Genomic DNA, 14959 nt, shown 5'->3' on the forward strand with positions numbered 1-14959 from the left:
ACAGTAAAAAGAATTGATACTGACACCATTTCGCGGTCGGAATAAAATCGAAAAAGTGAAGTTTGTGGAATCGGTACGAGGACGGAAATAAAAATTGCGACTGAGATTGGTAAGAGTTGGACATTTCAGTTCTTCGTAACCGTTTCAAGAACCGAGATCGATATTACAACAGTTTTCAAGTCTTGATGCGAGCAGCGTCTGGCGTCTCAGGGTCGGGCAAGATGACTGGCGGAACTAAAAATGGTAGATCTGTCCTCAAAACGGTTTATCGGATGTTCAGAATTTTTTAAATAATTGATATTTTTACCTACATAAGTAATTTGAGATAGATTAAAAAAGAGTACACTAGTAATTTATAAAACAAAAATGGTAGACACGGTATAAGAAATTTTAATGAAGGGTGGAGGGTGCCTTAGGACTATATTAAAATTAAAAAAATTCATATTAATATTTTCTACTATCTTGTACTCAGCACATTTAAATGTGTCTTTTCCGGTTAAAAACGAATGATCATATTTGAGGAGCCATTTTCCCCGACCTTATGGCCGACTAAAAACAAAATTAGTGAATTGGTTACTTCCTGCCTAATCATACTTCAATTTAATTAAGCCTATCTTGTGGCAACGGCTTCCAGTGTATGCGCAGAATGCACCGATCGCGTAATCACTATACCGTAAAAATTGATACAAAATAATTATTATTAAAATCATGCGAACTACTGAAAGCTATCTGAAAGATCTACACGAGTCGATCTCGCTGTCACAATAAGAATCGTGGACAATACATCAGCGACTATGATGCTCGAGTGACCTGGTTCCGACCTACATTTTAAAATTCCAAAATAATCTCCGTGCCAATACTCGTCGACTGTAAAAATTTGCCTTCTCGTAACGTTCTATCACACCTATAGTCAAAACTTGTCGAACACGCTGCGCAAGAATATTATTAGATCCAAGAAAACGGACGTCAAGGTCGTTCGAAGGTCGCGGCTCGCACTCTGTCGGTCAAATAAATTCGACTTTTATTTACTGAGAAAAAACAAGACTAGCTCTAGTTAGACACTAGCAATAGTAAATTCCTCTTTAACCCTGTATCTAATTTTTATATATTTCTGCTTGAAATGTTGCTTCTAGTAATCGAAATGAAAAAGCACGTTTTCTTTATTATTTTTTCTGTTGTTGTACACTATTCTTGATACTTGAAAGACACGTGGACGTTGCAATATTTTCAAGACATTTTTAAAATAAATATTTGTCCTTGGGTCTGATACAGGGTTAATAAAATCACGAGCTTCTGTCAACAATTTCTGATGTAATTAATGTTTACACTGCAGGCGACCGGTGTACACTGCGCACGCATTTTGCACGTTGTGCGTAGCCTGTTTGTAAAAAATTTCGTACAATGTATTTTGCATACGCTAACAGTGTAATATCCTAAGTAACCTACGGACGTTAAATCGGATAAGATCACTTTGAAATCTCCCTTCATCAACCCCGGTCTCGTGGTGATCCTTAGGCTCCGATTTAACTCGAAGGGGGACGCCAATTTTTTCATAGCAATTATCTTTTGGAACGGTGGGGACTCACGACACGACAATCCAAGATGGTCTGATAATTCTTTGCCGGCGCAGTCACCTTCTGCTCAACAATTTTCAACGAAATCAATACTTGAAGCAAGAACTAATTCAGGGTCACTGGGGATCAGCGATTTGAAAATTTCTGGGCTTAGAACCACACAGTTTTGATTATGGAGGCTTCAGGGTGCAAAATTGTGAATCGTAGTGAATTAATTTACAAGTGAACGCATAACTTGAAAACTCATAGGACTGCGCCGACACTTCCGGTCGCGATCCTCAGCATACACTTCTCGCCAGTCTCTAATCTGATAATCGAAAAGCAAGAACCAGGTCGCGGCAAGCGAGACAGCAAGACGCTGTTTTGAGACAATTTCGGGGGTCATACGTGACCACGAATCTCCTCGAACTAATCACTCAGAATTGCTAATTGAGGATGCGCCTCCGGCCCGCATCATCGCGTCCCCGAGATCCGTTTCGCTCGTTCTCGTGCAAAATTGTTCATAAAATATTCCGCGGTACATTTTTATCCGTCCGTTATCGCGGGCGAAATGAGAGAGGTGTGTGTGTGTGTTACAGCATAGTTGCGAAAATTCAGTCCTCGCTTTAGCGTCCATCTTAATAGCCACCTTGTTGTTGTTGTTGTTGTTGTTGTTGTCGGTTGTCCTCGTCGAGGGGAGACTTTCGTTTCTCTTGTTCCTCTTGACGCAATGTTCTGCACACGTTGCGCCTCGTCCGCGTCCATTTTCCCGTTTCACGAGGTATACAGGAGAGATAAAGATGGAGTTCGTGTGTTGTCGAATATATATTTAAATATTAAGAAAAAAGTTTTCAGGCACGCAAGTTGGGCAGGGGAGCAGCTCGCAGCGAGTGGAAGAGGACGCTTCGAATCTCGGAGTCCCTCTGTTTTGCGAAGGTTTTGAGTCGAATTTCGAACTTCTCGCAAAATTTCACGATTTCACCGGAGACCCTCGTGTCTGCACGTGTTTCTTTCTTTGTTCGTATTTACTTTTTGGTTAGAAGACAGACAGTCTAATCGGGAAGAGGATTGGACCCGTTGTTTACGCTACTGCAAGACTTTCGGTTGCGAATGGGGCCTGGAGAGATCAAGGATCAATCGTTGCTCATCTGGATCCTATTTCATCGAAGAAATTCGAACGAATCAGAGACTATTTCCTGCTGTTCTTGTTAATAGTTAGTTTGGTATCGGAAGTCTTGCTTGTTATGTTTTGTGCCTTCTTCCCGTGGACGAAGTTGGACAGTTCCCAGATTTCTAGATCTAGAACTGTCTCGATGCCAGAGCGCAAAGAAGGACTTAGCACCCTAAGGACCTAGTTGAGGGCCAGTTGAACAGCGATTGATGTTGAAGTCGATAGCCGACAGAACTCCACCGGTCCAGGGACTGATGACAGATGGGAAGAGCAAGGACTTAGAACCCTAGCTGCCTATACAGTGAATTCTCGATATATGTCATCAGCACGGGTCTTTCCAGCGTCACGTATCGTCCAGGAGACATACCCGAGCCGTGTTATGTTTACCGAGGCCTCTCGAGCTTCGTGGCCCCTCACGGTTTATACCCCGCGGTAGTGGGGATAATTCCGCGACGTTTATCATCCAGGCCTTGGCGACACATATAGAGAAATCACTGTACTCCGTCCAGCTGGTCGAGTCAGTGAAGATAAGCAAATGTATTAGGTTGTCGAGCAAATGTATTATAGTTGTAACTTTTTCTGTATTGACCAAAAGAGACACCATTGCAAGCAACAAATTCTGTCAATGGATCACAAGATTCTTGACTGTATGACTCATTCATAAGATTGCCATTTCGTGGTTCCACTTTGTGGTTTTACAACGTTACGTAACGCTATCGCGAATCTGTTGTTTTTCCACAGATATAAAAAGAATGCACGATAACCGTATTGATTGACGTTGACATATAATTGATTCAACGTGTTCCGTGCCGGACCAATTATCGATTACTTTCGGTTCAAGCTACGCGAGTCGCTTGTATGCCCCACACTACTAGAATGAATTGTTTTGCTTGTGACATATTTATCACCCTATATATAGTACAGTAAAAGTAATAATTATCAAGAAAAAAGTGTAGCATTTAAGATACAGTAAAAATTCATATTTCAATAAATTGTTGTTGTAAAACGGTTTAACAGGTTCTCTACGGAAAATTCAACACTGCACGAAACGTGTTAAAAGTGAAATCAGACATTTCAGTATAATCTGATGTATTCGAAACTTGAAGACTGCAAAGTATTTCTTGATCGAAACACTTCATGACATTGGCATTCGAATAATCGGACATTTCATTTGCGACAACTCAATGCTGTGGTATCCACTCTGTTTATATTTGCTTATCTGCCCTGACTCGTCCCGTTGAACCTATAGTCTGTTCACCGAGCCGAGGCAGTAAATGTAAACATAGCCACTCGAGCGCGACAGAATTGAAGTTACCCTTCCCAGACAGTTAACGAACGACTCACGGCTGATGCTTTACCGTCTCGTCTCGTTGGCAAGACTGTAGAGTCCAGACCTGGGCAGTTTTGTCTCGATTGAGACAAAATCGTCCCGGTTATAGCGCCCATTGTTCCCCACCAGCACTCGCCGTTACCATGGAGAAAGCGCGCGCCTCGCCTGCCGCGAGTAGCACCCAGTGTTGCCAGATCAACACCTTTTCTCCCACTCTACTCCTAGACGGCAAGTATCCACCAACGACCCACACTTCCGATCACGCGATAATGTCTCGTGACTAATCCGGTAATGACAGAGAGAGGGTAATTCCGTTCCCCTCGATTTCTCCGATCTGGCTACACCGGTGGCGTCTCGAAGGCGCGCGGCGCGCGCTGCATGGAGGAGAGGTTGGTGGGGGAAACGGGCGTTTGAGGGGCCCCTACGCGGACCTGGGACAGACGTAGCCTAGTTTGAACCAGGGACTTCAAAACAAAGAAACCCTTATTAGAATCATACCGGTTCGAGGTGCCTGGTTTGAACAGCGACTGAAGTCTGCACCGGTCCAGGGACCGGTGGGCCCGAAGAAGCCTCCTGTCCCCAAGCGAGAGAGCGAGGAAGAGAAAGAGAGATAGATCTAGCGATCGTCGACAGAGGGACTCCAAGGTACGCGAGCGTCTACGGCGTGGCCGGCACTCTGAGGTGTCGGTCACGCTTAGTAAGAGTGCTGCGGCTGCAAAGACGAGACTCAGCTGTGTGGAGACTTGTCGGACCCCTGGCTGTTGCCCAGCCCTCCCATTCTGGACTGCGAGGTGAGCCTGGTGGCAGACTGCGAGGTCGCGGTCACCGCCACCGTGGAATGTGCCAGGCCCTGGTGTTTACCGGTTTCTGGGACCAGGTGTGGCGTGCGACTCGACACCGGGGGCAGGACCGGGCTGACTGGCCAAGGGTGTAGGGATATGGTGCTGGGCGCGCTCGGCACGCTCCTCGAGTATGGCAGCAGAGGTGAGTTCGATTGGCTGGCAAGCGGATGATGCGCGGACACGTTGCTGCCGGAGATGCCCATCGTTAGGCTATTTCCGGGTGAGACACCGCCGCCGCTGCCACCACCGCTGCCAACGCCGCCGGACGACGCCATCGCGACGGCAGCGTTTGGATGAAGGAAGTTACGCCTCTGCTCCATACGCTCCGCGTGCTGAGCTAGGCACCTGGTCAGCTCCTCTGGCAGCAGCTCCAGCTGACCCTGCAGGCCGGACAGTTTCTCTTCTAGGCCGATCAGCCGCTCCTCCAGCCCCACCAGACGCTCCTCCAGGCTGTCCTGACGCGTGCTCATGTCCGAGACGATCTCGTAGACCGTGTTCTGCGTCTGCCGACAGAGAATGACGTGTTAGAGGCTGAAGCTCGGTGGCCGATGTCTGAGGACACCTGGGTGAAAGTATTCGATCAGAGGAATTATGTGCTCGTCGTTGCTGTTGTTCGGACTGCCCTATAGAGAGTGTTGTTTGATGGAGCTAGTCAACTTAATGGCGGGATCAGGGTGACGGAGTGGTGGGGTGACATTTTGAGGAGACTTTTCTCGGCTTTTTTCTCGTTGCTTTATGGAGCTAGGAAACTTGGTGGTGGCATAGGGGGATGGCGGTGATGGGATAACATTGTGAGGGGACTTTTCTCGGATTTTTTCTTGTTGTTTAATAGAGCTAGTGACATTGGAGGTAGGCTGGAGGATTGATAGACTGCGGATTTTATGCAGTTATGAGAAAAATGTAACGCATGAAGAACATTTGAAGAAATATAAATGTTGAGGTTTCATTTTCAGCCCCCTAGAGTTATTTAAAAAACAAATGAATGTAGCTTCTATATCCTGCCATCAATGAAGACCATTTTTATTTCTGCCTAAATGTCCGCAGTCTAGTGTTGGGATAACACTGTGGGAGGATTTGTATCCGAATTGTTTGGAAGGAAATGAAATGTTTACACTCCAATGTCGAACGTTTTCGTTCAACGACGTGGTACTTCACATTTACGATTATGATCGAATATTTTCAGTCAGGGGTGGTACGTCGTCCAGAAAATTAGTGTCTCAGTGTGCAGTGTTTTCTATCTCCTTGTTTCTGCAAGCTAAAATTTGCATTGATCCTTCAGTGGACATGCAGTCTTTCCGAGACAAGTGCTGTCGTTTAACTTTCTGTACAAAAGTGAAAGAGTGGGCACGGTGAGCATAAAGTGTATTGCAGAAGAAATTATAGTGCTTAAACGGGGGAAGAATAATGTATTGTTCATGTAACAGCGACGATGAAATTATTTGGTAACGCGTGACGAGACCGCAAATACGATTGATCGTAAAGGAGTAATCGAACGACCTGATACGTAAATAATAATGAATTGTACACTATCCGTTGTGCGACAGAGCAAATAATATTATCCGACCCGAATATATTATGTTCGTCGAGTAATTATACATTTGAATAACTAGTACAAACTGAAAAATAACTTGTCTCCTGCCTAAAACAAGTTGTTCCTTCGGTATAATTAATAAAAAAAAAAGTTTCGCGAGAACACAGTGTCGTTTTCATGGTGGAGTACCTTGGCCATATCGGTGATGGTGTTGGCGTTGTCCATTAATTTTCGCTGATCCATTTTCACTTTCCTGAGCCTGAAAGTTTGCATCACGGATGCGGATATTAATCGTGCCGCTTACGGCGAGGGGGCAGGGGAAGGGGATGATGGGGATAGGGGGTCGGCTACGGTTGTCAATCAGGAGTCAGTTATCGACTTACGCGTATATAGCCAACAGAAATTTCCGCTGGTGCGTTCGAACACGTCCCGGATTGACACGTTTCACGATCCGTGTGTACTTGTAAATTAGCCACGTCTCGCGCAACACGTTCGCCGCGGCGTTTTTCAGCTGGAACAGATCAGATTCGCAACGCGATTAAACTTTTCCGGGGTTGAACGTTAGGCGAATTCCGCCGCATCTACAAAAACAACGTTGGCTATCGATCGGGTATCCCTTCGTGTTGTGGTTCGTTTTGAATTATTTACGTTCGCTCCGTTCATGTTCGCACCCTATTTTTTTTTTTTTTTTTTTTTTTTGGTAGGGTCTTGTGTTTCGATCATCGTTTCCGGTCTGGTTTCTTTCTCGTGAATCGTTGTCCAAACCGATATCGTGAATACTCGACGACGCATGTTTCATCGGATTCTGGGTAATCGTGTACGGGGGGAGGGGGGGCTTGACAGTATTGCGGTGTACATTGAAAAATGATCGTGGCCTCGGTGATTTGTTCGACAAGCGTGCAATTCCCCTTTTGTGAGGAACTTTGTCTCATATTTTTGGTGGTTTCATGATTGTTCACAGCTAGCACTAGTGGACTAATTGCTCTTACCTGGTGCTTTCTTCTATATTTAAACCGGGCTTACTTACTTCAACAATCCTTGCTTGAGAAACAAACAAAATATTTCATTGTATTACAAATCGACAGTTTCAGTGGTAAATGGGAGTTAATAGTTACAGAGGAGTTTCGATAATCCGGCGGGGAGGCGAATTAACCCTTTGAGGAAAAATATCTACGATCACGAACAAGTAACATAGAACTATTTACACAAAGGAAAATTAAATTAAATTAACATCTTCTTCCCAGTGTTTAAAACTTGGTCGCATGCTCGCGGGCTTTTTACATAATGGGAATGTCTTTAACACGTTGAAGATAGTCTAATTAATTTGATACACTTTACAATCGTAGTTTCAATATACTTCTGTTAAATTGTTTTCAATATTTCGTAAGGAAGGTGTGCTGAATTTGGCGAAACATTTTAACAGTGAGGACGAGGAATGAAATATAGGTAGCAAAAGTGTTACCATTTTGGAGAATGCTCGTCCACAAAGGGTTAAACAAAATCGCTATACACATCAGAACAGTATGTACAAGTTCACCGAATGCTGAAATAAAACGTTATAAGGATCGTTCTGGCGAACGACATGAAAATAGGGAACATAATCCGATTGGGATTCGAACTGAAACAGTTTGATGGGCTTTTTTACTCACCGTGTGTGTGTGTACACGCAGCTCCTGAAATTTATTTACAGAAAACTGAGAATGAGAGAAACAGATTACCGAAACTCCAAGGGAATTACCTGATCCGTTCTAGAACCGCCGAATCAATACACTCGGAAGAGATGCGAACTTTTGCGAGAAGTCCTTTTTCAATCATGCTTATTGCGAGTTTCAGAAATATCGACAGAAAAGAGAATTCGGTGGCTCCATCGCGATAAAACAGCCCCGGAAAACTTCAATTTCCGAAACGTCCGATAATCTTCGCCGGAAGCTGATCCGAGAACGCTTAATGGAAAGCAAGCATATTCAAGGTCTGCTTATTGCGATAAGAGGCACCGCCACCCGCGGCATCACGAAAATGATATCACGAAACGTTCAACATCGAAAACAACTCTACACGTTCGGATAACAGAGAGAGAGAGACACGATAGGATTCGTCCGACAACCCTGATTTGTTTACAAGTCGAGGAAAAAAATTCAATTTACCAGGGGATCCTGCGTGTTAGCCCATGAATAATTTAGCTCGATTTGAAATTTCATTATGCGCTCTTTGTTCTGAAGATCTGCTCGTCAAATTGCGTGCGTTCTACGGACAATACGAACCGTGACATGCTTCCGACAGCCATATTGTTTTCGGAGAAAATTACTAAAATGCCGCTTATTATTCACTTTAGCGTACGTGACGAAATATTGCTTTCTGTTGGTGAAAATGCAAGTCTATTGTACAGCCACGATTGACGTACAATTTATTCTACTGGTAGCAAATTGCTGGTAATAAACAGCTCTTTATTCGTCCGATTGAAATCATACAATTAACAATGTAGACTCTGTTTAAAGAGCATCAGTGATATTGTTACTGCAGACGGGTCTATATTTTATAAAATGATCACGATATTTTGGGATCTACTCAAACTGGAATTGATTCAAAATCTCCCGTATGTTATTTTTTTAAGCCCCAGAAAGTTATTCGATATTTCTGTATGAAAATGACACAGATTCGAGCATCTCTAAAAATATTGACAAATTTTTGGTAACCAAATCTTGTATGTCAGCAGTGAAGCATATTCTTTATAACGACTTGAATTTGATTTGCCATTTTACGGAACAAAAACTATTTCCATTCCAACGTGAAAAATCAATCCCCAAAAAATACGGTAGGTAGACCGTTCGAAGTACAGCGATTTCTCTATATATGTCGCCAAGGCCTGGATGATAAACGTCGCGGAACGATCCCTACTACCGCGGTGTATACCCCGCGAGGGGTCCCTAAGCCCGAGGGGCCTCGGACGCCGAGGAGTGTAAACATAACATCCGCGTTGTTGACATACATCGAGAATTCACTGTACCTAATTTCAGCTGGTGCAAAACGGATATCGGGAAGTTCCGGTGTTATAGCCGTAACACTTTGATATTTCCGCCGGTTTACAAATATCGCGGGGCTGTTTGTTAATTCAGTGGCCGCGGCCGGAGCCTTCGATCGCGGCGGAGAACCAAGACGGCTGTCGTTCGCATGCCATTTGTCAACTTCAGACGTGCGTAAATACGTTATGAGGCCTCCGTTTCGAATGATCATCCTTGCTAATTGTCGTGGAACCTGCTTGGAACTCGCAATCGTTCGAAATTCATCTACGGAGCCGCCTGGTGGCTGCTACGGGACAAAAACTTTCTCCTCGAGCAAGATCGATCGCATTTCGAGTTTCCGGAGGATTTCGCAGGATTTACGAAAAAAAAAAACTGTTTGTCACTGTTTTACGATCGTCCTCGCTAATTGTCGTGGAACCTTCCCGGTACTCGCGATAGTCCGAGATTCGAGCAACTTCCATGGCTGCTGCGCAACGAGAACGAGTTTCAGGGAGAATCGAACGATTCTGTCGTTCGCATGCAATTTGTCGACTTCAGACGAGGCATAGGAATGATCATCCTCCCTAATTGTCGCGGAACCTTCCTGGAACTCGCAATAGTTCGAAGCGTCGTCGGCCGCGCAAAGAAAGTTTTTCCTGGTGGCGGATCGATCGGATTTCGAGTATCTAGGACGCACGGTTTTCGAAAACGAGCTTCAGGGGGGATCGAACGATCCGGTCCCTTGTCGTCGCAGCTTCTTCCCCTCATTTTTCAAGTTTTTCGCCGGATGGGACGAGGGTCGATGCCGCTTTTGTCTCGTTAGATGCGATTCCCTTGTTCGAGGACCAGCGGCTGACCCCGCGGCGCGGCACGGCGGATCGATCGCCGACACTCGGACCATCAGGAACGGATAAAAATGACAATGACACATTAGACGGCCCCCGGACGACACAATGAACTCGAAGACAGTCGGTTTCCTTTTCCCGGGGAGCTCCGTTCACTCGAGCGAGCCGCTCGTTCTTCTTTATTAATATAAGTCTTTCTTTTTCTCCTTCTCTCTCTCTTTCTCTCTATCTCTATCTCTCGTTTCCTCTCTCGCTCTTCCCCCGCCCTCCCTGGCTTCTTTTAACGTTAATCCGGTTCGCTATGGTAATTTGTGGAAAGTCTCTTGAGAATGGAACGGAAACGTCCCATTGTACCCGTCGCTGCGTACGGAACATGATACAAATTACGAAGTTGCCAAGAAAAGATACCGTTCTGGCGCGTTGCGATTCGTCGTAACCGAGGATTAAAGCGGTATTCCGGTTCGCAAAGTGAAAACAATCGGTCATCCCGTGTCCCTGCAATCATTGTCGTCTGAACAACGACCTCTGCCAAACGGTTTCTCGAAACCGTATTAATCGCCCGACTTGCGAGCGTTGAAACTGTGCTTGAAACTTTAAATGCGTTTTTGTTGAAACAAACTTTTTCCCCACTGTCGCCTCGTTTTTCTCGGGAGAGAACGGGTCAAACGCTTTCCCCTTTATTCCGTGTATTCAGAACAGCTGCGGACAGCATTTCTAACAATATCGGAATAAAGTCATTCGAATTTCAATTTTTTCTGGCGCCTCAAACTCAAAAAAACTGTAAAACTTTAACAGAAGACAATACATCTTCGGCTTCAAGTCATCAACCATTTTTAAACAAAATTTTCTAAATTCATGATCGTGGTAGGGACAACAGCAGTGCTCTTAAGGATTCAAGCTTTGTTTAAACAATGCCACAGTTACTAGACTTGAAACAAGAGCAACGTCCTCGGCGAGGATATTCGAACAAACGAGCAAGGATGTTCTCGCGTATAGGCAAGTAACTTAGAAAGTAATAGACATTATCAACTTTAAAAAATATTCTTAAACAGCCAAAAGACGAGTCTTATTGTCCACAAAGTCTCAACAGTGCAACTTTATCCACCGTCTAGAAAAAAATCGCAAAACCAGAATACCTGTTTAATGCTCAGTTCGCGAGTCACTAGGGAATTTTGCTTTCCCGTTTCGATTTTCAAAAGTCGTAGCGAATTTAATGGACGCGACGAAACGAAAGCTCGCTTTTCGGTCCACGGCGAAATGGACTCGTTTCAGCGATTTTGCAAAAACGCCACGGGCAATTCGACCGGGGTGGAACTTAATTCAGCCCTTCTCGGGATGATTTACAAGGGCTCTTTGGGGATACCGTTAGGCACGATGAAGTACGCGGATTTCTCAATGTACAGTTTGAATAGCACCGCAGTCAAACGACTGTTAAAAGCGAAAAAATTCGGTCGTGTCGTTACACCGATTTCGTGTTGCGCCTCTGGAACGCAACGGGAATGAAACTGTGAACGTTGGCAAAATATTTCGTTGGATACTCTTTTTTTCTTTCACGGTTTCTTTGTTCCTTGTCGAGTCGTTGTCGCGCTCCTCGAAAAGTCAATTGTCACGTGTAACGGAACCGGAAAAAAGGACACGGGGACTTTTCGCAAACTAGCAGAACGAAACTTGAGAGTCACGAGTAGGTAACCAACGAATCACATCACGAAGAAATCGTGCCAGAAACTCAATTCCCATCGTTGTTCTATGTTCTGCCACAGCAGACGGTTTTCTCGACGACAAACTTCGACGGAGCCCTTACACTCAGCACAAAGGATTCTTAACAATTACAAGAAAATTCTGACAAACAGGTTCAGACGGAACGATTTCCAAAGTACATTGTGCTGGTCACGTGAAAGTTTGAGATTCGTGAGGCTGCCCGTCAACCGGTGTACGCGTGGGGACGAAGTAACGCGGACGGTCCATGACGGAAATGCTATCCTGTTCCGCGAACCTTCCCCCGCAATGTGTGTGCACTTTGCTAAAATCTGCCGAGGCCGTGGATAATGTAAAACAGAATCAAGCAGTCGAGTTTCGCAATTTTTATGAACCCCAACAACCCCGTCGGATAAAATTGTTAACACGTTGACTGACATTTTCCTTTCCTAACATTTAGAAATCGATTTTTATTTAAATTTAAAAAATCGACGCGATCTATTCTCGATTTTATTAATTAAATTTACATTTTGACATGTGCTGGATTTTATGGAGTTCGATTATTTTGATGTGGGCGATTTTCCAGTTTCGATTTTATTAATTACATTTACATTTTGATCACTGCTGGATTTTACGGTGTTCAGTCTTGAAGCTGTCGGAGATTTTCTAGTTTCGGTTTTGTCAAATAAATTTACGCTTCGACGTTATTGGATTTTATGGGGTTCAGTCATTTCGATGGAGATTTTATGGTTGTATATTTTGATGATGCTGGATTTCTGGGAGTTGCGGTTCGACAGCCAACGTGTTAAACGATCATTCCAAGAATAAAATATGCACTGATTAATTTTAAAGATTGTATAACGACAGAAAGATTTATATAATTATTTGCGCAATGTATTTTCGCAAAAGATACCCTCCCCAAGTTAAAATGCTTTCTACACTGCAGAAAAAACGTTTATCGAAAGAAATATAGTAAATAGTAAAAAAATAATTAAATAAATTCCACAAGTACGTACAACAAGAACTACCACAGATACAACGTCTTCAAATGTTTTCTCTAGTACATCCACGTTACTATACATAATAATACAAACAAACATTTTGCAACATACACAAGATAAGACATTGTTCTCAACAAACGAAATTGTTCTACTTCATCATTCATTAAAATTGCTCCAATACTATCTTAATTCTGAACTACTATTGATGTCCTTTTTAGGACATTTTCTTTCGTTTTCCCGAGAATACATATATGAACAGTGTTATTTAGAAATGGCCAACTTTGGGTTTAATGAAATCTACGTACAATATAGAATTCAAAAAAGTCTTCAACAATCATTTTTACCAACAACCATCGTTTTTGTAGACAGGTATGAAAATGTACAAATGATTTGTTTATCTTCAAGAACTCAGCCATAACTTCGCAACTAATATACATGTTTACACAAAAAAATTACGAGATACTCTCTAAAATACACCACTTTAAATACAGAAACAATGTTTGATCAAAGTCTTACAGTTTTTGATAAAAAAATTCTCAAAAACCTCTTTCCTTCGACCTCCTGAGCATGAAAAACACGTGGTCAGAGAACTAATCTTGAAAAAAGATACGTTGCAAATAAGAAATACATATAACTACACAACATGGATAGTTATTTTGAATAAAAATAACACACCCCATGAAATGGGGGTAAGATTTCCATAAAATGTTGAAAATTTCCTTTAAAATTCTATTGAGCTTTTAAATTTCATTAAAATTGTAGGGGCCATTAGTAAAAAACTAACTTGTTTCCTGCGAAAGGACCAGGATCCGGTCGCACAGCACGCACCACGAAGGAAAGAACGAGGAAGAGGACAACGCACTCTGTCGCAGGACCTCGGGCCGTTCCGTTTCCACAGGACGATTACGTTGGCGGGCAGGCCACGAATACATTCTGTTATGGCAACACCACGGTCACAGGAGCGGCAGCGTAACACGTACGTATTGTTTAGCAATCCTCGCAAGGACGTAACGAGCGGTTTTTGGCGTCTCTTACCCTTTTCGTTAATTGCGTATCCATCATAAAGTTATGAACGTGCTTCTCCGCCCTTGTGAGCTCGAGCTTCCTGGAAACAACCGCCACCAGCAAGGCCGTGCATCCGGCGCCCTAAAAACACCGTGAAACGTACCTGTGAACTCGGAGGCTATCCGTTGTACACTTAATTACGAGACTAGCGGCAGCCGCGTCTCTAATTACGAACTAATTTCATCGAAAATCTTCGGAGGTCCCTGCCACTACGCCTGCGAACAAGAAACGGAACCGCGGCGGCTCTGTTGTGTCTCAATTACCGCCGACATTTTCACTTTCCCCCGAAACAATAGACACGAGAACGGTCGTTAAGCAAAATTAAAATACCACCGGACCCTCCGCCATAATTACTTGATGACGCTAGCTAATGTTAAGAGAACAGAATCTCTTCTAGAACAGTACTCTCAAAGATGACACTACTGATCGAGATAGAAGTGATTTGATAAAAAACATGCTATGGATCCTCAGCTCTAACTCTATCGATCACTATTCAGCGGAAGTCTAAAGAATCGACCAGAACTAACATGATCTCTCTAGATGACGCCTGAAGTCTAGCATCTAGATTTTTACCTAAATGAATGTTTGTATGCGACACCTCGAAGAATTCCGATAACATGTACGACAGATCAATTCGATCTCTCGACTGTTGTTAATTAATAGATCTGCGTGTGCGTAGGAAGGTCCTCGGAAATTAGAACAACAATGTTCGACAGACTAGCTCTCCATTTGGAACGCTCTTAATCAGGAAGTAGCCAACAAACTGCACAGCGGAGCATCGAAAGTCGCCGGAGGAGGATTTATATTCGCTTCCATCACTGGCCGGTTTAGCAATCCTCTTAAGGAAATCCTGCCGGTCCGTTAAAAGGATCTCTTTTTTTTCTCCGCCGTTCCACGCGTCGCTCTCCGTCGAATTTGCCACCGTCA

At 43.7% G+C, this 14959-nt stretch overlaps 1 protein-coding gene across 6 annotated transcripts in view; it reads right to left on the reverse strand.

The window, feature by feature from the left end:
* Window positions 1-4536: 4536 nt before the first annotated feature.
* The window catches only part of Sk (small conductance calcium-activated potassium channel), a 279006-nt gene continuing 268583 nt past the window's right edge, over window positions 4537-14959 (reverse strand). For all 6 annotated transcript variants that reach the window (XM_076792011.1, XM_076792010.1, XM_076792014.1 and 3 more), the window contains 4 exons: window positions 14003-14113; window positions 6811-6938; window positions 6617-6686; window positions 4537-5399 (listed from right to left, as the gene is read on the reverse strand). In XM_076792011.1, the coding sequence (XP_076648126.1) occupies window positions 4782-5399; window positions 6617-6686; window positions 6811-6938; window positions 14003-14113 (927 nt within the window). In that variant the 3' untranslated portion in view covers window positions 4537-4781. The remainder of the gene's footprint in view (window positions 5400-6616; window positions 6687-6810; window positions 6939-14002; window positions 14114-14959) is intronic.

This window comes from Halictus rubicundus, chromosome 8 (assembly GCF_050948215.1).
Source record: "Halictus rubicundus isolate RS-2024b chromosome 8, iyHalRubi1_principal, whole genome shotgun sequence".
NCBI lineage: Eukaryota > Metazoa > Arthropoda > Insecta > Hymenoptera > Halictidae > Halictus > Halictus rubicundus.